Source organism: Clupea harengus, chromosome 17 (assembly GCF_900700415.2).
Source record: "Clupea harengus chromosome 17, Ch_v2.0.2, whole genome shotgun sequence".
NCBI classification, from domain to species: Eukaryota; Metazoa; Chordata; class Actinopteri; order Clupeiformes; family Clupeidae; genus Clupea; species Clupea harengus.
The window spans coordinates 21,998,356-22,023,550 of record NC_045168.1 but is presented as its reverse complement, the minus strand read 5'-3'; the positions used below and the strand labels follow the sequence as shown (position 1 = coordinate 22,023,550).

The window sequence follows — 25,195 nt, the reverse complement described above, 5'->3', positions numbered from 1 at the left end:
TTTTTCCCTCTTTCATGTTTGTCTGGTGCTGTTGTTTTTGGGTGTATAGCAAAGGAGAGCTGAATACGAGGATACGAGGTCGACATGTCTCTTCTCTCCTCTTCTGCTGTTTTCTCATTCATACAGCATCATATTTTTTGTTACCTCTGCTCAGGGTCATATTTTTCTTAGCCTACATTACATTCCACCTTTTCAGAGTGTGTGCCTATGAATTTTTTGATTGTGTGTCTGTGTGTTTCTGCGTGTGTGTGTGTGTGTCTGGATGTGTGTATACGTGTGCATATCTTCCTCCGTGTGTGCATGTATTTGTTAGTGTGTGTATGTGTGTGTGTGTGTGTGTGTGTGTGTGTATGTGTGTGTGTGGGTATTTGTGTGTGTGTGTGTGTACGTGCGTGTGTACGTGCGTGTGTGTGTTTCTCCTCCCACGGCCTGTGGAGGAGTGCTTCAGAGAGGGAGCAGTGGAGAGGAGAGGGGGGGTAATAAAAGAGGGAGTTTGCAGGGCCTCTGCGGAGGTATTTATAGCTGTGGGATTCTGGGAAAAATGACAGCTGTGCCTGGCCTAGTGGCGACAGTGGCAGCGGCGGTGGCGGCTGATTGTAGCGCTGGCTTTGTCAGCAGGGGAGGAGAGACATGGGCAACCAGGCAGAAAGCAGAAAGGTCTTTCTCTCTCTCTCTCTCTCTCTCTCTGCCTCTGTCTCTCTCTCTCTTCCTCTATTAACCCTCTCTCTATCCATCTCTCTAATTCTTTCTCTCTTCCTCCATCCCTTTCTCTTTTTCACTCTCTCTCCCCTCTATCTCTCTGCCACATACAAACAGGCAACTCTTGCTGGCGACTGATATACACAAGCTCTCATGTCAGTAAGGATTTGGCATCAACCCTGCGTTTCCTAATGGCGTGGCTTCCTCTTAGTATCCAAAGGCCACCTATTGATTGATTAAACCAAAACAAAAGTGCCCTCTTCATCTCCGTACATTTGAAAAAGCAAGCGTTTGTGATTGGGTGTACGGCTTTTCCGAGAGCCAGTGTTGGCACTTCATTTGGCACCACGGAATATGTTGAGACACTAATATTGCTTGACACGGAGCTCGATTAGTGCAGAACTCTAAATGTCACATTGGGTTTCAATCTAGATAGGAAGCAACCGAAATGCCTCACTGCTTTACACAGAGACCAGCAGGACAAGGTGAAGGATGGGTAGAGAGAGAGAGAGCGAGAGAGAGATAAAGGGGAGTAGGTGAAGAGGAAAGGTGATGAGTACAGCAGAAGAGGAGTGCAGAGCTTACCACATGGAGGATTTTATTTTCTGTTTCGTAGACAGTGCAATCCTGCAGAGGAGAGAGAGAGAGAGAGAGAGAGAGAAGAAGGAGAGCGGTGCAAGTTAGTCAAGAAAGAATACTTGAAAGCCTTCACACTCACACACACAAAGCCACACAGATATGTTTGCATAACTCAGCTAGTTCACCAGTGAGCACGGGCAGTTGAAGTAAACATAGGTGTCTGAGACATAAGGGAGATGGTTACAGAGGCCAAATCATGAGGCATTTCAATGAGCATTTGCTGACACACTATTGTTTTGAACAACACTGGTGTTGGTGGCACAAAACACACACAATCTGTTCCTATCAAAAGAGCGGTGTGTGATCTGTCACTTACCCAAAAATGAAACACACGTGCACTTAAATAAATAAATATACACACACACACACACACACACACACACACACACACACACACACACACACACACACACACACACACACACACACACACACACACACACACACACACACACACGCGCGCGCACACGCACACACCAGGAGAGGCCTTATTTCCCAAAATAACAGAGTGCATTTGCTAGACTCCACCTCATAATAAACTCCATCATATAACCCCCATCCCTCTTTCCCTGATTTCTTTTTGCCTGACTGCCTGTTGCTGTCTCTCCCTCTTTCTCCCTCTCAGTCTCCCTCTCTCTAGCTAAATGGAAAACTAGTAAGATCTTTCTTAGGTAGGTGGACAATGATTTGGTTTGCATGTTCAAGGGGTTAGCGACAACACAAATTGTGTTGTACTGTATATCCACAATTGGTGGATTCAGCTATGACATGGAATGGAGAGTTTCCATAGAGATTCAAAATATGTATGTTCTTTGATCATCTTAAAGGGACTCAGGACTCTTAAATGTATAATCTACTGGCCCAATGGAGGGAATACCCCCCCACCCCCACCATCTCCCTCTGTGTGTGTGACTTTCTCTCCTTCTGTGGGATGTGCTGTGCTGACGTCTCAAGGTTGAGCTGGTAGCCCAAGGCTAGTATTAACATTCAGGCTCTGAATGAGACATTTAAAGTGAGAGTCCTGTCATTCTTCTGTGATGCAGCTGTCTATTACAGGGGGAAAAAGGGCAAGGAGAACTCACTTTCTCAGGCCTTCGGATGAGAAGCCAGAGCCTTATGTCACCAAGGCCATCTGACATCACCCTTTTCAAAACATCACGCACTCAGACCTACTCTCGTAGGCTAGTGACGTCTGCCAGAAACGAACGAACAGGGATCACTCGTATCTTAGAAACGAACAGGGATGTCTTGCAGTATTGTCTCGGAGTATTTCATCCACAGATCCACTCCACATTATCTCCGTACAGCTTGAGGGTCAGCCTTTTTAAGACTAGCATCTCAACCACAACACCTATGGTGGATGCAAAAAAAAAAATTTGTACCCCTGGAGCTGATTATAATGAGTGTTCTGATTATAAAAAAGCGCATGTAACCCACTGTGACAATAGGGTAATTGGCTGTCCTTAGACCAGTGTGAGGAGTGTGGGATTAGATGATCACAGGGAGGAAAAGTGTTGTTAAAGAGAGCTCGGGGTAGAAAGGGAAAGAAAGAGGGAATGAATGAAAGAGAGAGAGAGAGAGAGAGAGAGAGAGAGAGAGAGAGAGAGAGAGAGCGAAGGAGGATTGAAAGAAAGTGTGAGAGAAAAATAAGGGCATTGTGCAGACAGATACACAGCAAGTAATTCAAGAAACCCCAACCCCCAAGGAACCCTCTCATATTGTGTTTGTGTTTGTGTGTGTGTGTGTGTGTGTGTGTGTGTGTGTGTGTGTGTGTGTGTGTGTGTGTGTGTGTGTGTGTGTGTGTGTGTGTGTCTGTCTGTCTGTTTGTATATGTGCACTTCCTCCGAATTCTTAAGAACTGCTTACCAAAATGACGGAAGAGAAAACACTTCTAACACCCCCACCTCATAAAAGAATACATGACTACACACACACACGCAGACCACAGATATACACACAACAAGAGAGACAGAATGAGCACAGAAGTGTGTGTGTGTGTGCCAGACAGCATGATGGGATGCGAGTGAGCGAGAAATCAGGACAAGAGAGAGAGAGAGAGAGAGAGAGAGAGAGAGAGAGAGAGAGAGAGAGAGAAGCGGGGTGCAGCACATCTCAACAAACATATAACACATTCCCACCCACACTCTTCCATCCCATCCCATGAAGAACAACTCATTGCTAAAACACACGCCTCAGAGACCCGGCCGCCTGCCTGCCTACTCCAACCTAGAGAGCGAGAGAGAGAGAGAAAGAGAGAGAGAGAGAGAGAGAGAGAAGGAGGGATAAGAAGGAAAAGAGAGAAAGAGAGACAGGGACAGATAAAGAGATGAAGAGAGAGTGGGAGAGACCGAGAAGGAGACACAGTGAGAGGATGAGAAGGAGAGACAGACAGAGAGATATATAGCCCGGGATGACTCGGCTGTGAGCTCCAGCAGGACTCTGGGCCCGTGGGGAGTTGGCCCACGCCGTGGAGCATTAGTGCAGATTAGCGCAGCGCCTTGGCCTCCCACTCTCCCTCTTTAATCTGGCCCGGGATTATGGGCCGGGATTAGGAGCCGCCTCTCTGGGCCGTGCGGGTGAAGACCCACTCGTCCTTTTAATGCTTCCTCACCTCTGAGGTCATTGTCACGGCAACGTGACCTCTGGGGACCTGACCGACTCACAAAGGCATTTTGGTGGAACGTGGACGCTCATGGACACACACATTCCAACATGCAGGTGTTTATACACACGGACATGCAAACATCCAGATGCTTGGGCAATGACAAATTTTCATCAGAGAGATCTTATACACATTAGCATGATATGACACATACACACACACAGTCCCACAAACACACACACACCACACACATAGACATACACATACACTGTCTCAGGCAAAAGATGGAAGATTGCTGTGAAAGAGTAACACAATTTCCTCCTCCCCCTCTTCCTCCCACCTGCCACTAAATGATTCTTAGGAGAGTCAAGGCACTGGCCTACTTCTTTTCTCTCCCTCAAACCATGCTCCCCAGGGACTACATCACCCACGATGCTCTGCTTCTTCATTACTTCCTCACTGAGCCAAGAGATCAGTGGAGGAGGAGGAGGAGGAGGAGGAGGAAGAGAGAGGAGAGAGAGTGGGGCTGATAGAAATCACATCACCTCATCCATCATCAGCCTGCTCAATCACAAGCACACACACACACACACACACACACACACACACACACACACACACACACACAGAGAGAGTATAGGGGGAGGTAGGTGGAAAGAGAAGGATGCAATGGGGAGGAGTAAGGAAGACAAAAGAGGAGGAGAGGAGTGAGTCAGGAGTGAGACACGCTCAGAAACCTCCCTGCTGCAGTGGCACTCAGGGTCATGACGATCTGCAGGAGTGTCGCTTGAGGTGGAGGGTTAGTTGGGCCGGGGATAGCGAGCTGATGGTGGGATGATTATGACGATCATGATGAGGACTATCAGCCTGCAGCTCTATCACACAGCTGAGGATCGTGAGTCGTGTTCTGGAGGAGTGCCCTTCCACTTCACTCGTGTGGGATTGTTTACGGGAGTAAGAGTGGCATCGTGGTAAACACACATGCTTTGGGAATAGTACAGGTCAATAAACACACACTTGACAGGGAGAGACAGTGCCACTGGTGAAATAACGTCAAAGGATTTTACTGTAATTGCGCAATGCCACTGTCTGTCTGAGCACCACATTTACACGATCCTGGGAGTCTGGAGATCGATGTGTAAAGCGAAGCAAACAACAACAAACAACAACAACAACAACAAACCAAAACGTACAGCATTTATGCATGACATATAATTGTGTTTTCAACTGTGTTTTAAATTGTTTGTTTGTTGTTACCCCTTCTTTGATGTGTCCTTTGTAATACATTGAAATCAGCATACCACACAATGCATACTACATGCTGTACAGGGTTTTCCCTTTCTCTGTACCAGTGATGGCCTGCAGTGGTGAGAGTGGCGCTGTGAGGAGCTGGTTCAGCCTACCTGTTGTACAATGGTGGTGAGCTCCAGGCAAAGCTGGATGACGTTGTTCCTGGTCACCGAGTAGTCCGTGACTGCAGCAAAGGGTGACCTGAAAAAGAAGTTGCACCTGGAATTAACCGTTAGATCATTCTTACCGCCAGTGGCATTCACTGTAGTGTGTGTTTGTGTGTGTGTGTGTGTGTGTGTGTGTACACAAGCGTATAAACCTGCGGTGTGTGTGTTTACCTGAAGTTGTACGTGTGTGTGTGTGTGAGTGTGTATATGTGCCACTGAACATCTGAGCATGTGTTTCTCTCACACTCAGTGTCCTCCAGACCTCGTTCCGTCTCCCTCCACCAGCCCCTCCAGCGATGCACTGAAATATGGGTCATTTGTATTTAGGCTGCGTGCTATATATACAGAGCTTCAGGAAAATTGGTTCTCACAACCATCCAACCAACTACCCCAAGCCCACCCTCTACCACCACCTCCTCCAAAAGCCCTCCCCTTCCAACCCCCAACCCCCGACCCCCTCTATCCTGCAGCACCTCCCGCAAGCAAGCCACCAACCGACTCCATCCATGCTGTTTCTGTGGCTGCCCCCTTTCTAGGTTACCGAGTTGCCAGCTCTACTTGGAAGGCAGAGCAGAGGCCACTTGAAGTCTGACTGCAGGCCTGCCTTCCCAGGGGCACCAATCTCTCTCCAGTCTCTTCCATTTTGTGGAAAGTGGAAAATTGCAGAAAAACAGTATATATATATATATATAGTTTTTATTTTTCAGCCGTAAAGGGTGTAGTTTCCTCTTGTGAGGTAATGTAAGATGTGCCTCAGATGAGTTGCTCTTGACTGGAGTCCTTCTGCTGACACTCCACTGACACTCCACTGATGGAATACGGTGGTTAAACCAACTGATGCAAGAGGCCTGATGCACTGAACCTGTTGTTTCCAAATATCCTGCACTGACACGAAATATTTAAAGCTGCTAAACAACAACAGATGATAGTCACAAAATACCTCCCATGTGTATTTCAAAAGATTAAAAAAGTCAAACTTTGCGAGTGAGTGACATGGTAGCCAGAGCACTTTGTCCCCGTTTGTCACACTATTAAATAGTCCTGTAAAGCCAAAATGGTCAGGATTAGTGGACGGCAGCCAATGACAAAGCCTCCGTGATCAACATATGGTGGAGACCAGCCAATGGCAATGCCTCAGTGATCAACATTAGTGGACAGCGGCCAATAGGCTCCCCAGGGTGACGGATTACATTGTTGTTTTTACTGATGTTTCTTGTGGCCTCAGACCAGATACCATCTCCATCTCGCCTGCACCCCTATCCTTATCTCTATCTCTCTTTGTCACAATCACTCTCTTCAAACAGCTTAGCACTTTCCCCGCCTCTCCCCAGTCTACTAGCACTTTCCCTGCCTCTCCCAGTCTCCTGGTCTCCCACAGATTCCCCCAACTGCTCTCTCACTGTGGCACTCTCTCTCTATTTCTGCTGTGGAGGAGTTCAGTCTAGAGACGAGCTGAATTTCAGAGTCTTAAAGTTCTCTGTCCTACTTAAGGACTTCTCACTACACACACAGACACACACACACACACACACACACACACACACACACACACACACACACACACACACACACATAAATATAGACTTCCTCAGTACTCGACTCTCACTCTTACCCTTCCTTTCAGCTAGCGGGGCACAGCTACAACCATGGAGAGGAGGGAAGAACACGAGTAACTGCTGTTGCCACTGAACTGCTGCCCCAACATGGGCTCCAGATCTGGAGGTCAGACACCACAGAAGGTTGAGGTGAGAAGCTGAATCATCATAAGCAGATGTCTGCCTGCTCCTCTGACTTCCCAATCCAGCCTCCTGCTGAGTGTAATGCCAGGCCTCTGATGTTGCTCGCCTGGTTAAGTTAAGTCATGCGGGAGCCTCTGACTGTTGGGGCGAGGTGTGTTCAGATTAGGGCTGGGTCTGAACATTGCAGTGGAGGACATTTCTGACCTGGAGGATTGGAAAGCCTCCCTCATGATGGCCTGGTTTAGGGGGCTGCAGAATGACAATCATCAGGCCGCCATCACCTAGCCGCCCCACCCGCTGGGCGGCCGTGCGAGTTCATATCATCCGCGGGGCAGCGGCTGAGCTGGGAATGGGAATAAGCCCTGAGCCGGCCAGCATGGGGGCGGAGGGGTTGGGGTGGGGCTCAGCAGAGCTGCTCACCGACAGCCTGCTGAGGCAGTGACCGCAGGGAAGGACAGTAGCGCTGAACCCCTACTTTGCACCCGCCTTGTGAACCTTCACAGCCTCCAGGTGAGATAGGGCCAGGATTGGTGCACCGCGCAGCGATAGCGTGTCAGGTGGAGGGGGGCTGGCTAAAATCCAATCTTCTCATGAGTGCATGTCAAGTCATGACCAGGACACCAAAGCTAACGCTGCTCTCCTCTGCCCTGCCCTGCCATGCCCTTCTTTGACTCCTGTGCACTTTCACGGCTTATGGGTAGACATAGATCAGTACGTTGTGTGGTGGCAGTTACAGAGTCTTCAAGCCCAAATCCTTTCTTGTGCATTATTCTTCAACACAGAACATACTTGTTACATTAATGTCCTCCAAACCTCAAGACATGTTAGACCTCTAGGCACTCATGTCATAATTGCTCATGACAGGTGGGTTTTTCACCTTGCCAGGAAGCCTCCCCTGTACAGTAGACAAGAGAGTGAGAGACTGTGACGCTGTATTGATTTGGCTCTACATTACTGCAGTCTAGAAATGCAATCCGCTGAACTTTTTCCATTACTGGGAATTCTCCAGTTACGAAAACATGACAAGTGATACATGCTCTGTGGCGGAACTCTCCGGAAGACTCTGCTGCAGCTATGGAGCTGTTAAAAGCCCTGGTCCGATGAGCAAACTCCCTCTCAGACTCACACAGACACACAAGAGTTGGTGCTTTCCACTATCAAGCAGGATAAAGCCATTTAGCCTTTCGCAAAGATTAACTGTCCAGCCCCCACCTCCCCATCACCTCCACCCCCATCACCTCTCTCCTCAGACTCTTTGTCTGTCAGTGTCGGTCTCCACTTCTGTTCTCCTGGGCAGGGAAACCTGATGGTTATACAGAGCAGAAATTACAGGAATAGTAAAGCCTGTTGAAAGCCCTGGAGTGAACAGTAAAAAGGGGATGTTCAAACACCTGACTGGAAAGGCCATACTAGCTGACCGCAGGGATCCAGACCCCCCACCGGGACCTCAAATCAGTCAAGCTCCTCACGCCGCTGTTCTCTCCATTGAGACAAATCAGTCACTTCCATTTCACTGTGTTTTCTGAGGAAAAAACCCCTCTCTAGAAGACTGAATAGCCCCAAAGAGATGACGAGAGACCGCGTGCCGGATCTGCGCCAGATCTGGGCCGGATGTGTCCCACATTTGGCTGCAATCTGGGATAATGACCCACAGAGAAGAGGAGTGCGATGGAAATAATAAGCCCACGTCCCACACACTCTTCACAGCAGTCTATAGAGAAGCTGGCAGTAAAGAGAGAGAGAGAGAGAGAGAGAGACAGAGAGAAAGAGAGAAAGAGAGAAATCATCTGCTTTATGTAAGTTCTCACTCCCCGATCCTTGTGCCACATTACTCACTGCAGTTGCATAAAATGGCAAATCAACATGATTGCTCTTATGCAGTCAGTGAGCGTCGCCTTGTCTCTCTGTCACACACGATACCCAAGACAGCCTCCAGCAAACACGCACATATTCACACACGCAGATACACAAACACACAAAAACACACACACACACACACACACACACACACACACACACACACACACACACACAGACAATACCACATACATACACATGCACAATCCATACACAAACTAAATAGACACACAAACACACAGATATACACACACACAGATATTCACACCCATGCATACACACAGTATACACACATATACACAATACACACAAATATACACACACCCACAGACACAAACCACGCACTATCCCTCCAGCCCAGCATCTTGGGGTACCCTGGGCTGCTCCACTTCTGTTACGGCTCTCATTGCTCATTGCGAGACAAATGAGACTCGGGCTGTCCCTATCAGTGCGAGGAATTGACCCTAATTAACCTTCTCTCTCATCCACTGGTCACCAATTGCAGGTCTGGTGACCACCAGAGGGCTCCCCCAATTAATCACCCAATCACCTCCTCGCCTGATGAGTAATTGTCTGCATGCGGGGCCTCCTTGCAGCGAGCGAAGGGCAGCCCTCTTTGATCAATGAATGCTTATTAGTGAGTCAGCCGAGAGAGGGAGTGTGATTAGAAAGGGAACCGAAACCAATATCTATTGCCAGGATCAAGAGGCCAAATGGCTGACTAAATGAACTTGAAGCTAAACCTGACGGAGGCCTCTGGCTTCTGAGGTAGTGCATGTAACAGATGCTTCCTTCAAATGGCCTCTATTAGCCTTCAAGAGACACTCTGTGGCACTGAAGCGTAATGAGGCACGTCCTGATCCTGCTTTAGGTTGAGCTGGTCAAGGTTTACGGGAAGAATAAATGTGAAAGTGTGTGGATCAGTTTACCTGAATAAACTACATATATATTTCCTTCTACCTTGTAGGAAGATTATGTATGTGTGCTGTGAATTTGTCTGTGTATTGTATGTGGCAGTATGTACATAATATGCATATTGTCTAATGTATGCATATTTGTGACATCTGTCGGTACACTCTGTAGCATATGGAAGCATTTAAGGTATGTTACATATTATAAGGTATGGTACATATGCATATTATCTGACGTATGGATATTTGTAAATTCTATACAGTCTGTAGTGTATGCATATGGAGAAGCATTTAAGATATCTATATGTTACATATTATAAGATAATGATAACCATACAACCAAATGTCCTGGTGTTCTGTGCACTGTTGCGATACAGAAAATACTACATTAATATAAACATGCATAAATATTTCCGTTTATGCAGGGAGATCCTACTCATAAGCCCAAGAGGCCTTCTCTATTCAGGCTACCATAATACAACATAGCCACACTGATAAAGCATATTATTAATTCAACCTTTTAGCATGTTTGACTTCAAAACCATCTTTCTGTGCATATGTATCTGTGTGTGTCCGTGTGAGTTTGTATATGTGTATATGTATGTGAAGATGTGCATGCTTGTGTGTGTGTGTGTGTGTGTGTGTGTGTGTGTGTGTGTGTGTGTGTGTGTGCGTGTGCGTGTGTGCGTGCGCGCATGCGTGCGTGTGTGTGCGTGTGTGTCCTGAAGCTCTTTGCAGGGCTCACCTATCCAGCCAGGCCAGCAGGCTCTTTGCGGCGGCGATGAGGTCCACCACCGAGGTGAGGAAGTCGTTGGGGAGTTTGCGGGTGGTGCGGCCGTCATAGTGACCACTGCGCCGGCGCCCTGCGATGAAGTTCTGTAGGTTCTTGGCCGAGGAGTTGAGCTTGTGCGAGAGGGTCTTCAGGTTCTCCGTCTCCAGACCGTAGTTCTGTGGAAAACCAAAGAACATGGAAGACAAACCCCTGGTGATGAGGTATAGAGGACCATGCTGCACTTACAGGAATAGGACTTGTGAATGTTACAAATGTATGTGTGTGTGTGTGTGTGTGTGTGTGTGTGTGTGTGTGTGTGTGTGTGTGTGTGTGTGTGTGCGCGCATGTGGGTGTGTGCGCTTACTTAAAAAGATGTGCAGGTGTTGTCTCCTAGTATGTGTGTGTGTATATATCTGTAAAGTATGTGTGCATCTTTGTCGGACATGAACAAAGACACAACTAACAAAATGTTGTCAATGTCAATAAAACTCAAAAAAGTTGAGTTGAGGGGCAAGCAGCAGCATCCCAACCACAGACGGGTTTGCATTCGACCTGCGGTCATTTCCAGATCCCTTTCCCACTCATTTCCTGTTACTCTTCGCTGTCCAATCTAAATAAAGGCAAGAACCCCCAAAATAAATGAAACCGTGCGTGCACACACACACATATCGACAGGGCTCATCCTCTCCAGTGCTGCCCTGTGTGGGAGTGGGTAGACCACAGGCTGATTGCTCACTGAGGGTGACGGCTCTGACGGTTATTAATAGCATATGGAGGGTCTCCACTAGTGAGCACCATCAGCATGTAGGTGGGTAATGCTATGCATGTGTGTGTGTGTGTGTGGATACTTTTGAATATATATATATTTGAGTATATATATATAAACATACACACACACACACACATCAAGGTCTAGACGGTCTTTGAAGGCATATCTTATCCAGGAGAAGCTAAACAGGGCACAGACTGACAACTGACTTGGCACACACATACATACTCTCTCTCTCTCTCTCACACACACACACACACACACACACACACACACACACACACACACACACACAGGCAGAGGCATCCAAAGATTTGTTGTTTGCAGCTGGATGCTTGTGTGTGTTTGTGTACTTGTGGGTCATTCCACGCCAAACGGGACAATTAAAGGAAAATTCCCCACTCGAACATCTCAGATTTGGCTGAAAAAATTCAAGGTTGTTCATACACTTCTTAATATGAATAGTCCCAAATATTAGCTCTCTACTCCCAATAGTTTTGTCACAATAGGATGTTTTAGGGGGGAGGGGGTGCCAATACTTAAGACGCTTTTTGAGCAGCGTTTTCTGAAGAGCCATTTTCAAATTGCTATTACTAGAAAAGTATTTAAGCTAGCTCCTTCAAACTTTCTAGGCTTAAAATATGATACCATTACTTCCAAGAGTGTGGCTTGGGTATATCATAGTATTCGGGGTGCTTGAATTTGCGCAAAAATTTTCCACTATGCTCTGATATTATACACAGACCTTCCTATGTATGCTTCGTATGTTGTATTAAAAAACTGTCCTTATGTGATGAATGGGCTGGATATTAAAGCTTGAAATGGATTAAAACCCATTTTGTGCCATTTTTGGCATGCTATAGCAAAAAAATGACAGCATTTACCAACATGAAACAATTTTTTTTGGAAAGATTAGATATTTGTTCTTAACATATCAAAAATTTGTGTTGGTGTTCTGCCTCATTTTCTCAAAATATTTTTTTTTAAATATGGGATTATTGTACACGCCCTGCATTCAATGGCCTATGGAAGCCCATTCAAATGGTGGCAAAAGGTAAGTTTATGACACAGGTAGCTAAAATACATTTCTAGTTATATCAATTTGAAAATGGCTGTACAGAAAACGCTGCTAAAACAGTACAGGCACCCCATCACCCCTAAAACATCATTTTGTGACAAAACTATTGGGAGTAGAGAGCTAATATCTGGGACTATACCTATTAAGAAGTGTATGAACAACTTTACTTTTTTTCAGCCAAATCTGAGACAGTGGAGTGGGAGCCATTGTCACACTTTACATGGAATGATTTACAAGTCAAATGTGTGACAATTTACAATTTAACATTAATCAAATAAAGCATTTTGTGCAGTTTAAGCTCTGTGTCATAAACTTACCTTTTGCTACCATTTGAATGTGCTTCCATAGGCCATTGAATGCTGGGCGTGTACAAAAATCCCATATTTAAAAAGAAATATTTTGAGAAAATGAGGCAGAACACCATCACAAATTTTTGATATGTTAAGAACAAATATCTAATCTTTCCAAAAAAAATGGTTTCATGTTGGTAAATGCTGTCATTTTTTTGCTATAGCATGCCAAAAATGGCACAAAATGGGTTTTCATCTATTTTCAAGCTTTAATATCTTCCAGCCCATTCATCACATAAGGACAGTTTTTTAATACAACATACGAAGCATACATAGGAAGGTCTGTGTGTAATATCAAGTCTCTAGCTTTAACATTGAGCTTTCCACAGTCCTTCAAAGATGCTACGACAGAGCATATTGTAAAATTTCCGTGCAAATTCAAGCACCCCGAATACTATGATATACCCAAGCCACACCCTTGGAAGTCCATATTTTTCAGTAATGGTATCATATTTTAAGCCTAGAAAGTTTGAGGGAGCTAGCTTAAATACTTTTCTAGTAATAGCAATTTGAAAATGGCTCTTCAGAAAACGCTGCTAAAAAAGCGTCTCAAGTACAGGCACCCCCTCCCCCCTAAAACATCTTTTTGTGACAGAACTATTGGGAGTAGAGAGCTAATATTTTGGACTATACCTATTAAGAAGTGTATGAACAACCTTGATTTTTTTTCAGCCAAATCTGAGACGGTCGAGTGGGAGCCATTGTCCCGTTTGGCGTGGAATGACCTTTGTGCCAGTATGTGGGTATGTATGTAGCTAGCGGCGTGTATATGTGTGTTTGTGTACTTGTTAGAGTATATGGGTGTGTATGTAATTAGCTGCGTGTGTATGTGTGTTTGTGTACTTGTGCGAGTATGTGGGTGTGTATGTAGCTAGCTGCGTGTGTATGTGTGTTTGTTTACTTGTGCGAGTAGGTGGGTGTGTATGTAGCTAGCTGCGTGTGTATGTGTGTTTGTGTACTTGTGCGAGTATATGGGTGTGTATGTAGCTAGCTGCATGTGTATGTGTGTTTGTGCAGGGCTGGGGAGGTTACTTTTGAAATATAATAGGTTACAAATTACTAGTTACCTTATTAAAAATGTCATAAGTAATGTAACTATTTGAATTACTTTAGCAACGTAATGTACACTATTACATATGATTATATTTGATTACTTTTTGATTAGCAGACGAGAGGCGGTACAAATTCAAACAAGAGAACCAATCAAAAATGATGCTCAAAATTTGATTGCATACTGCCCAATGAATGGAGCGAAAAGATGCAAAGCAACAGAGTTATAGTTGACATATATACGCTTTAAAGCACTATACCATAAAGAGGCTGATGTAACCCCTTTGTAATCACCACCAACTTTGATTAGTAACTGTAATTGAAATACATATTTTGTCTCAGTAACTGTAGCAGATTATAATTTTAAGATTATAACTTCTTTTGTAATATAATTACGTAACTAGTTACTCCCCAACCCTGTTTGTGTGTGTGTGTGTGTGTGTGTGTGTGTGTGTGTGTGTGTGTGTGTGTGTGTGTCTGAGGTCTCAGTGGAAGATGAATGGCTGCAGACCAGCACCTGGGTTCTGCTCAGAGGCTGATTAATGTCAGTGGGGTGTGATGGCCGATCCCTGCCTCTCTGGCTCTCGGGCCGCTCGCCTCTCACTAATCCCAGCCAGGGGCCACTGGTGTCACAGCGCCAATGACAGGGGCAAAACAAGAGACTAGATACAATCACTGACAGTGAAATCAATGGAAATTACCCTTTTTTATGTGATCTAAATCTGATTTGTATAGACTATTTGACCATAATGAGAAAAACTGACGTTTTGTGTCTAAAACTAGCACACTATGACGCTCATATCCACAAACATTCGTTTACAGACACCAACAACCACACAACTAGATAACTTGGTAAGTGATGTATTTGACAGAAGATTTGACAATGCAGTGCTACATAAGCTATTTCAACTTTCCACAGGGTTTCCACAACTACATGGTCATCCGTATGGTAGGGTATGACACTGAATCCTGTTAGGTAGGTAACCGTACAAACAAACCATATAACTTTCATACATCGAACACTGTTAAAAGTTTGATCACTAATGCATCAACTACTGCTTGTTACTGATTGTAAATTTGAACACTACTCTTTACTAAATGACACAGATATTACAACAGTTGAAAATCTGTCTGTCCTATTTGAAATTCCAATAATAAATGGTATTTCATCTCCTGGAGCTCCTGATTCTCAGTCATACGCGCCGTAAGAGGGCTATAAACAGGGATGCTGAGCTGAAAACTAGGACAATGAGGACAGGGGTAATAATTAGACTTTTATTTGCATTTCACCTCAGATATTAGAGGCTCCAGGCCTTGCAGAAACTTCCATCACAAAACAAATGTCCCAGTCCTCAGGTGTATATCAGAATGGTGGGATGGCAAACTTCAAATTAACAGTTTTTTTTTTTTCTCTCTTATAAATGGAACTTAATTACCTCTCTCTCTCTCTGCTATATACACCAGTGACGAATGCTCTAATGTTCTTTTCGGATGCAAGTGAGTAGCCACAGCATTCATTATTTCTAGTACAAATGTTTTTATCTAATCAGGATTGCAAGCCACCAATGCAATAATATGCACGCACACATACACGCACAAACAAACACACATGCATGCATGCACGCATGGACAGAAACACACACACACACACACACACACATTTATATATACATATCCACACAAATCACTGTTCATTAGTCATATCATCACATTATCAAACACACATCCCGCGTGACACCCCCCCACAAACACATTCATTAGACACGTCTAATTACGGCATCATACACACGTCTTTAATTACGTGAACAGACACACACCCACACACAAATCACACACACACACACACACACACACACACACACAGCTGTGTTCATTACACATGCCATTACATTATCACATCATGTACACATTTAAAATGGAGCGCAGACACAAACACAAATACACACACAGACTAATTCATTAGCTACACCACCACATTATTACATCTTGCAAGCATACCGAAAAGTGTGCGCACAGACACACACACACACACACACACACACACACACACACGTAATTACATCAGTTACACCATCTCACACACACACACACACATCTGGATGCCCACACACATGCTCGCCCTGCAGCTGCCGCAGCTGGAGAGTTGCCATCTATAGACACCCAAACAGATCACTTGAGGAGAATCCCCCCATTCAAATCTAGTGCCTCTCCCCTTCCCAATGTACAAGTCAGACATCAATAAATCATCAATAAATAGCAACATATTGACAGAAAGAAAGAGAAAGAAACAGACAGAGGGCGAGGGAGAGAGTGAGGAGAAAGAAAGGGTAAAGGTCACACTGACATCACTACCTGCAGCGGGCACCTCCCCCGCCTCGGTGGTTGGCACTGCGGAGGGGATAATGCACACTCCTCTGTGGCTGCCAAGTCACATTAGGCTGCCAGAGGCTCCACAGGACCAATGTGCCACACAAAGCCTTTTAATGAATAGATGTGCCCTGCAGTACACTGCCATGCTGTGTGTTCAGTGTGTGGTGGAGACACACATGCACACACACACACACACACACACACACACACACACACACACACACTGTGGTCACATATTCTACTGCTGTGGTTAGCATATATGTTATGTTACATATGCTACTAATGCATGCAGACAAGGAAGGGTCTCTTTTTTGTCTTTCATTTAATATGTGAGAGAGAGAGAGAGAAAAAGAGAGAAAGACACAGAGAGTGTGTGTGTGTGTGTGCGAAGGAAGGGTGGCACACAGAATCATTCAGCCTCTTGAACACTTCAGCAAAGGGGAAATTAGGTCTGTCATATCTTCAGGAAGGTAGTGTGCTGCAGACTGATTCGTCATCAGAAAAGTGTTCCTCCAGCCACTGTCACTCGATGAATAAGTGCAAACACACACACACACACACATACACACACACACACACACACACACACACATACATGAAACACACACACACAAGCAAATCCACATTAAGTGGCATATGCACATCCAGATGCATGCACACAACCAAACACTTGCACACACACACACACGTAATCGGTTACACCATCTCTCACACACACACACACACATCTTGCAAGCATACCGCGAAGCATACCTCAGACACACACACTCCTTCCGTCTTTCTCTAACTCTCTATCTCTCTCTCCCCCCCCCCCTCCCCTCTCACCAACACCCATAAAACACTCACACACACACACACACACACACACACACACATAAAACACGCACACACACACACACACACACACACTTTTCCAGCCTGGTTGAGCTCCACTGAGCTGGCTGTGATTGAGAGGTCAGTGATGCAAGCCTGAAGCACTTCTCCACCCCTCTGATAAACACACTGCTCCTAAATGTCAACGGCCTCCACGACAACAGTCATCTGAGCAGAAGACCCACAGTACATCACAGACTACACTGACAGAGTGCACCAAACATCACTGACATTAAAGGCATCGTATACAAGAGATGTCTGTGATATCACAGGCACGGTAGAAGCCATTTTGGAATTTGAATGCAAATTTATATTCTATTTCCAGGCCGCACAGTCAACATCATGACATGGCAGAAATTACTTCAGACATCAAATAACAACATCAAACAGACATCACGAGAATAGCCAGCGGAACATCGTCAGACGTAAATGGATCTATCACTTCAGACATGTCCTAGCATGGCATAGAAAATCACCAGAAGCACGGCTTTCACCACGAGCTACGCAGACGCTAACATTCAGTAACAGTAACAGTCATGCTGAAAGTCTGCAGAATATCAGAGTATCATAAAGCTTCAGATCTTGAAGAGAAAATGTGCTTTTGTTCATAAGGAGGCGAATCCAAAGCATCACTCAGTCATAGTCATGCATGGTAGAACATTCAGTGTTATGGCAAACACACACACATACGTACACACACACACACACACACACACACACACACACACACACACACACACACACACACATACATACACAGACACAGACACACAGACACACACACACACACACACACACACACACACACACACACAGACACAGACACACACACACACTCACACGTACACACACACACGTACACACACGTACACACACACACACACACACAGACACACACACACACACACACACATACACACACACACACACACACGGCACACTAAAATCAGAGGTAATCTGGGTACTGCTGGGGAATGTAGGGGGCGGTACTACAGGTGTCACAGACAGAGCTAAGCTATGCAGCCTTCCTCCCCTCCACACACTGACTTTGGGAAGATAAGTCATAATTTTTATGCCACAGGATGTAGGGGGAAGAAAAAGAGAGAGAAAGTGTATGTGTGTGAGAGAGAGTATGTGTGTGTGTGAGTGAGTGTGAGAGAGAAAGACTTTTCTGTATTGCATAAGAGGCTTTGCCATATACACTCTCTATCTGCTGAAGGGGGGGGGGGGGCAAAGGTTAGGGCTTATGTTTTCTTATACATCTGAGCAAATATGAACCCGATGTACTGTATATGTACTGTTCAATAGCGAAATTGATTCCCTCCTGGCTCTCTGTTTCCGTAGCTGCTGCACCCCATCTCTGAAACCCAATCTTCCGAACCCGAGATGGTACCTGGGGCAGCAGGCGTACTTCCTGTGATGAGTCACTGGAGAATTCCAGAGCATTCCAGATCAAAATCGAACGTTGCCACACTGCTTCGTGCTCCCAAGCTGAAAGGTTTATTTTATGATGCCCCGTAAGGAGAGCCTCGAGGTTGGGCCGTCGTGACAAACTGCCCCATTAAGCCCAGGGGAGCTGCAGTCTGAGGATGCTGGGAGTACCTTGTGAGTTTTGTCCTCTTTATCCACCTCCAGTGTTTGCATGTTCTCTGTCACATTTGGTAGCCAAATGGATAGGACAAAGTTCACATGGGACTGCTGATTTCCATTTCAAGTCATGGGGCCAGTTGCATAAAAGTGTCATTTACCTCAGACCAACAAGGAAGACTCCCTAACCCCAGGCTAACTACTATCTACGATCTATGTTGCCATGGAAACAACTAACTGTCATGGCGTTTTATTTCTTTTGTGTGCTTGGTTATGCTTTGATCCCCAGTTTTCATTTAGTTCAAACTGTTTAAACATAGATAGGTTGTGGCAGTGACTGCGTGGTGCAGCTCAGTTAGACTGCCAGGCTCGTAGGCTTGCACACCCCTGGAGACTTCAAATAACTGAGTTTGTAATGGTGGAATGACTACTGTACTGCTTTGTGGACTGATGTGCACTACTGTGGAGACTAAACTTGAGTGAACAATGAGTTTGATTCTCCGGCAAGGAGACTTCCACAGGGTCTTGCTAGGGTGTCGGTATCTGTTCAGTATTATCAGTGATCTTGTGACTATGTTTTGTGTCTGTTTGCTTTTAATTAAGTAAGCTTACATGCTTGTTTGCAAACATACAGCTTCTAGTACCTTACTGATGTGACAGTAAGGCAGATACTGGCACTCTAGGAAACCTCTACCTAGCCAACCGTTTTGAGGCATTATCAACTCAACTATTTCCAGATAGTTTATCCGTTGTCTTTTGAATGTTGGATTGGTTTTCATCGCCATCATATTTTACTTGTTTAATTACCTTGTCTTTGCCATTACCTTCATGTTTGCCTTTTTCCCATGTTTTCATATTTTGCCAACTGTGAGAATGGAGTGATGCTCACTCATCCAGAGTAAGTGCCTTACAGGCTGAGAAAACCATATTTACAGACCTGAGGTGGATTAGGAGGAAGACTGAAGGGCTCGAAAGAGGGCATAGCAGGTCCACTGCATCCATACTGTGTGTGTGTGTGTGTGTGTGTGTGTGTGTGTGTGTGTGTGTGTGTGTGTGTGTATGTGTGTATGCTCTTGATTGTATTTATATGTGTGTTCATTGATGTGTGTGGGTATATTATGTGAATGTTTGTCTGTGCGTGTTTATGTTTAGGTTTGTGTGTGTGTTTGTGCACTAATGTGTGTGGGTATATTATTAATGTGAATGTATGGGTGTATTCATGTGTATGTGAATGTCTGTTTGTGTGTATTTATCTTTTTCTTTGCGTGTGTGTGTGTGTGTGTTTCTGTGTGTGTGAGTATCCTCCTCACCAGAGCACAGAGCAGGTCCACAGCCTCCAGTATAAGCTCCTGGTGACCGATGCGGGACACCCCGAGGTCCTCCAGCTCCTGGTGGGTGATCCTCAGCAGCTGGTCTCCCCCGACTTTCTCCCGCTCAAAGTTCTTAATGTACTGCTGCAGACAGTCATCCAGCCCTGTAACACAGACAGCATAGCGGCCCAAGATCAATACACAACAATCGACTGGTTGATGTTGTCCTCATGAGAAAGACCGACATCAAACCGAATACAGTGCTGTTGTTAGGGGACTATTGACTAGCGGATGCTGAGCTGCACATGCCTGTGGAGAATGCTTGTCTAGAATATTTACTGAATGAAGCCACCACAACACCAGCATACCCAAACGCATTGATGATATGCCTTAAAATGTAGTGAAAAAAAAAACATTAGATTAGATTAGATTCAACTCTATAGTCATTGAGTATGAAGTATGGGTACAAATGGGTACAAATCCAATGAAATGCCAGAGAGCATATTTTGTATACTTGCATACGTATCATAATGTTTTATCCATATTGTGCAATTAGTATTGAGTACAGAAGAATTCAATCTAAATCCAGTCAATGACAAACTGACGGCCACAGCATAAACTGGATAATCTGGATAAACTCATCAGTATTACGCTGGGCAACCTTTGTCGTCACTAAACCCATTTGCAAGCTGCCCAAATCCAGAGACTACTGAAGCGTTCACTGGTTTTCTGAATGCCCAGCTTTGTCACCTGACACGAAAGAATTAGATTATCCATGGGACTGACTTCTTAAAACAGTAGCTCCATGTGGATGAAGAGGCTAGCCCAATTAACTGAAAAGCAAACAAACCAAAACAAACAAAAAACAAACAGAAAACAAAAACAAACATGAAACACACACACACACACACACACACACACACACACACACACACACAAACACCCAAGCACCTCTGCTACAGTAAAGAGATGAAGGGAACAAGTCAGCGGAGAGAAGGAACACTCGTCCCAGTGTGCATGTCTTAACTGAGATGTGCCATCTGTCCATTCCTAACCACTACAGTCTGAATGATTCTCCCGGGGAGACTGACGTGACTTTCACGTACACTTCACACAGAACATCATATAGCATCAGGGCTAATCTCGTTTTTATCCGTTTGATCCAGCCTGTAGAGGGTTGATGATATACCCAACCATCCTGGAGCCAGGTGGTGAACCAGGACACACAGGCTCTGGACAGCCTTGTGGAGTGGATGGACAGCTGAGTCAACTGTGACTCAGAATCTGAACACAGTCACTGCTGAGCAGCTGATGTGCAGCCAGTAATGCTAGCCACTCATCTACTGCTGTCTCCAGAGTACAGAAACTGGGCACGCATCTCGCTGATGCCTGTGCAGAACTAAACACCTGAAGCCAAAAGAATAAATTATAGAAACACAGTTATTAAAAAGGTGTATTTTTAAGTACACAGGGACATATTATTTGTATGTATTTGCTTTTGATCCAATCCAACATTATAGTTTCTCTGAAATATGTACCTTTAGGGTTACGACATAAGGTCAAAATGTATTTAACCAACAAAGTTCTAGATCAACTAGCTCCACTGGTTACTCCGATTTCCATGCTGAACAACTACAATCAGCAGATCTAAAATGAATAGAATGTTCACTGAATTGTTTTACATTCAGCTCCATTCTCCTTTGAAATGCACCATTTTCTCAACAACAACAACAAACCATCACAGTGTTCTTCTGCTAAATGGCAGACAGGGGAAATAAGATGTCAGGGACCTGTGCTGTCATCAGCTGTGAATGTGGACCAGCGGAGAACAGAGAGCACATGAGACCAGAGAGAAACGAACAAACAGCTGCTCATTAGGCAGAGCATCCTTCTACTATCAAACTGAGGAGACAGGCCAGTTTGGAAAAAAAAAGTGACACAAACAGACACTGGACAAATGTCAAAATTCCTTTTAAGAGTCTTGTTAGAGATAGGGGAGACAGAGAGATAGTCAGGCAGTCAGACAGTTACCAGACACAGTCGGACAGTCAGACAGAAAGATTACACAGAGTAACAGACAGGCAGATGGATATGTCACTTCCTCTGACAGTGTCTTGAGGGCTTAATTGAGGGGTATGTATTTGCATCTATGAGAAATAAATTGCTGATTCAGAGTCCCTGAGCTAATCAATGCAGTTCGCCTCATCAGCAGGAACAATAACAAGGCTTTAGCCAGGCACCTCCACACTGCAGGGAGGGAGGGATGACAAACATCCTAAACACTGTACTTTCCTCAAAAATGCACGTCAACATAATTTCCTGATGATATCAAAGCCTGTTGCCAACTTTTACACAACTGTTAAGGCTCAGGAATGAAAAAAGAACACCTAACAGCAAACACTTGAGTGAAACCAAACCACACCTTCTGTGATCAATTATATAATCAATTTGAAACATCTAAATTCAATCAGAAATGGTTTCTGAAAAGTCTGCAGTGCTAGCTGAGAAGAATACATCTGATACAAATGAGAGAATAACCCCAGAGAGGGGATGTGAGAAAGATCCTAAAGAAGGTAAGTGGTTTACAGCTGTACAAATACTATCAGTCATTGCTCCAACAGGCATGACAGTTAATCTCTCTCTCTCTCTCTCTTTCTCTTTATCTCCCTCTCTTTCTCTTTCTCTCTCTCACACACACACACACACACACACACACACACACACACACACACACACACACACAGACATATATACTGTACATATATAATAGATATAAAAACCTTCCCTCTCCCTTTCTCATTCTGTCACAGTGACATACAAACAGAACAACAGCAGATAGAGTTCCTCACAACTAACACTCACATATTACACAACAGCATCCTGATTTGTAGGGCACCTGTGAAACCCCCTGCCAGAAACTTACACACACACACACACACACAAAACCACACACACACACGCACCTGCGCACACACACACACACACACACACACACACACACACACACACACACACACACACACACACACACACACACACACGCACACACACACACAAAGACGCACAGAAAAACAGTTCCCCTTAGTGCTACTGTCATCCTGAAAATAATGGCACCCACGGTCCACTGCACTGGAGAGAAAACCCCTGTTCGTGTTGTGTGTGCCTGAGTGTGAGTCTGTGTGGGTGTGTAACCATGGAGCAGGAGGAAAAGATGACAGTAACCTTTAGTGTCACGGCGACATAAACTGCAGTCACCGTGCTGTCGGCCCGCCACCCGTCATGCTGAAGAGAGGAACTATGGATGGTCGGAGATGACCCACGCCAGGCAACAACACAAACACCAACGGCTAAAGGGCTGTCCACTTCTCCTCCTGACTGATCGGCTGCTGTCCGCCTGTTTATGGCTTTCTGAATTGATTTCATTTGCATGTGCAGGGGGCCATTACATTACCACCACCCCCAAATGGGTTGTGTTTTTGGGCATCCAAATGAAACTGCATTTACAGTTTACCTTAACTACAGTCCTCCTCTACAATTCTCGGTTCTGAATAGCAGTTGCCTTGGACAAAAGATAGGCTATTTTAAAAGACTGCTTTTTTGAAGGCCAGGGAATATATTCTAGAAACACAAGTGTTTGGCAAGATCATGCCGGTATCTGGGGACATACCCAAACCCAACAGTCTCTCAAGGGAACATTCCCGTAACCCAGTTTCATTTACTGGGTGACTACCTTTGAAACATCACTGGTTCATCATGCATTTAATCACGGATATCACCATTTTGTCTATGAGGACGCTCTGGTGCTTATATCGTAATTGTGCATAGCGATAATGAGCTGTTAATTTGTTGTGGTTCTCAGATGGGGGTGAGGATGGTAATTGTGTGTTAATAGCAGCTGGTGGTAACAGCAGCCGAAGCAGGGGGAAACGTGCTGTATCACTTAAGCCTCTGGAGAGAGAGAGAGAGAGAGAGAGAAGCTCCCTTTTACGAAGTCCAGCGCTAAACCTTCGTCATTTATCATTGTCAGCCTGAGCCCCTCCGCCCCAGACAGACACACTCACACACATGCGCACACACACACGCATCAAATGAGCCAATGAGTCGGTGTAGAGGGGAAACTGAGAGAGAAATTGAGAGAGAGAGAGAGAGAGTGAAGAAAAGAGAATAGAGAAGAGGAGTGAAAGAGATCTGGGGAGAAGGACTGATGAAAGAGATACAAAAATAATGAACGATCATTCAGAATACAGAAGACTGGGAAGAAAGAAAAAGAGGCAGAAGGAATTGAAAAGAATGCACATATGGCTTTCTTTCAGCGAGTCTCAAACACTTACACAACCACAGGCTCAAGACAGTCTAACACCCTCTCTTGGCCTCCATCACACACTAATAACAGTCACACACGCGCAGTCACACACGCACGCACGCACGCACGCACGCACGCACGCGCGTGCGTGCGTGCGTGCACTCACACGCTGTCGCGCGACCCGTAAGTGAGCCAAGGAGCCCCCTGTTTAAGCGGTGGCAGTGTGAGGTTAATTAGTCTCAGCGGTGGATTATTTATGATCCGCCACACTTATTTACAGATCACACATTCTGCGGCATGGAGTCGTCTCCGCGCGGCCCAGTGGTCCACCGCTACCTGAGGAGACACTGAGCTCACCTCATCACTCGCTACCTTCTCCTAACAGATATATAGATAGAGAGAGAGAGTGGGAGAGAGAATAAAGAAGAGAGGGAGACAGAGAGAAAAAAAGAGAGGGTGAGGAGGACACAGAGATGCAGACGGAGGGCAGAGAAGGAGAGTTAGAGAGAGGAAGTCAAAATGAGAGTAAAGAAAGGGATGGAGAGGGAGGGAACCGAGAGGAGGACAAACAGAAAAAAAACAGGGGCGAGGGAAGAAAAGGAGAGTGGGAGAGAGAAAAAGGGTGACAGACAAGAGAAAGAAGAGAGACGAGAGACGAGAGAGATATACAGACAGAATCATAAAGAAGAGAGAGAGAGAGACATGGAATAAGAGAGACGAGATAAGAGACAGGTAGGTCAGAGGGCTTTCTCAGGGGAGTAGTCTGCTCTCACTGCATAAATGCTTAAACGCTGCGCCCACACTTTAGGCTCCATCACACACACACACA

At 45.2% G+C, this 25,195-nt stretch overlaps 1 protein-coding gene across 7 annotated transcripts in view; it reads right to left on the bottom strand.

The window, feature by feature from the left end:
• cnksr2a (connector enhancer of kinase suppressor of Ras 2a) overlaps positions 1 to 25,195 on the bottom strand; it is an 83,728-nt gene that overhangs the window by 49,597 nt on the left and 8,936 nt on the right. For 4 of the 7 annotated variants that reach the window (XM_031583932.2, XM_031583933.2, XM_031583935.2 and 1 more), the window contains exons 2-5: positions 20,064 to 20,227; positions 10,650 to 10,852; positions 5,344 to 5,431; positions 1,285 to 1,326 (exon numbers count right to left, since the gene is read on the bottom strand). In XM_031583932.2, the coding sequence (XP_031439792.1) occupies positions 1,285 to 1,326; positions 5,344 to 5,431; positions 10,650 to 10,852; positions 20,064 to 20,227 (497 nt within the window). Of the gene's footprint in view, positions 1 to 1,284; positions 1,327 to 5,343; positions 5,450 to 10,649; positions 10,853 to 20,063; positions 20,228 to 25,195 lie in introns of all 7 variants that reach the window. The other 3 variants (XM_031583930.2, XM_031583931.2, XM_031583934.2) reach the window with 1 other exon arrangement.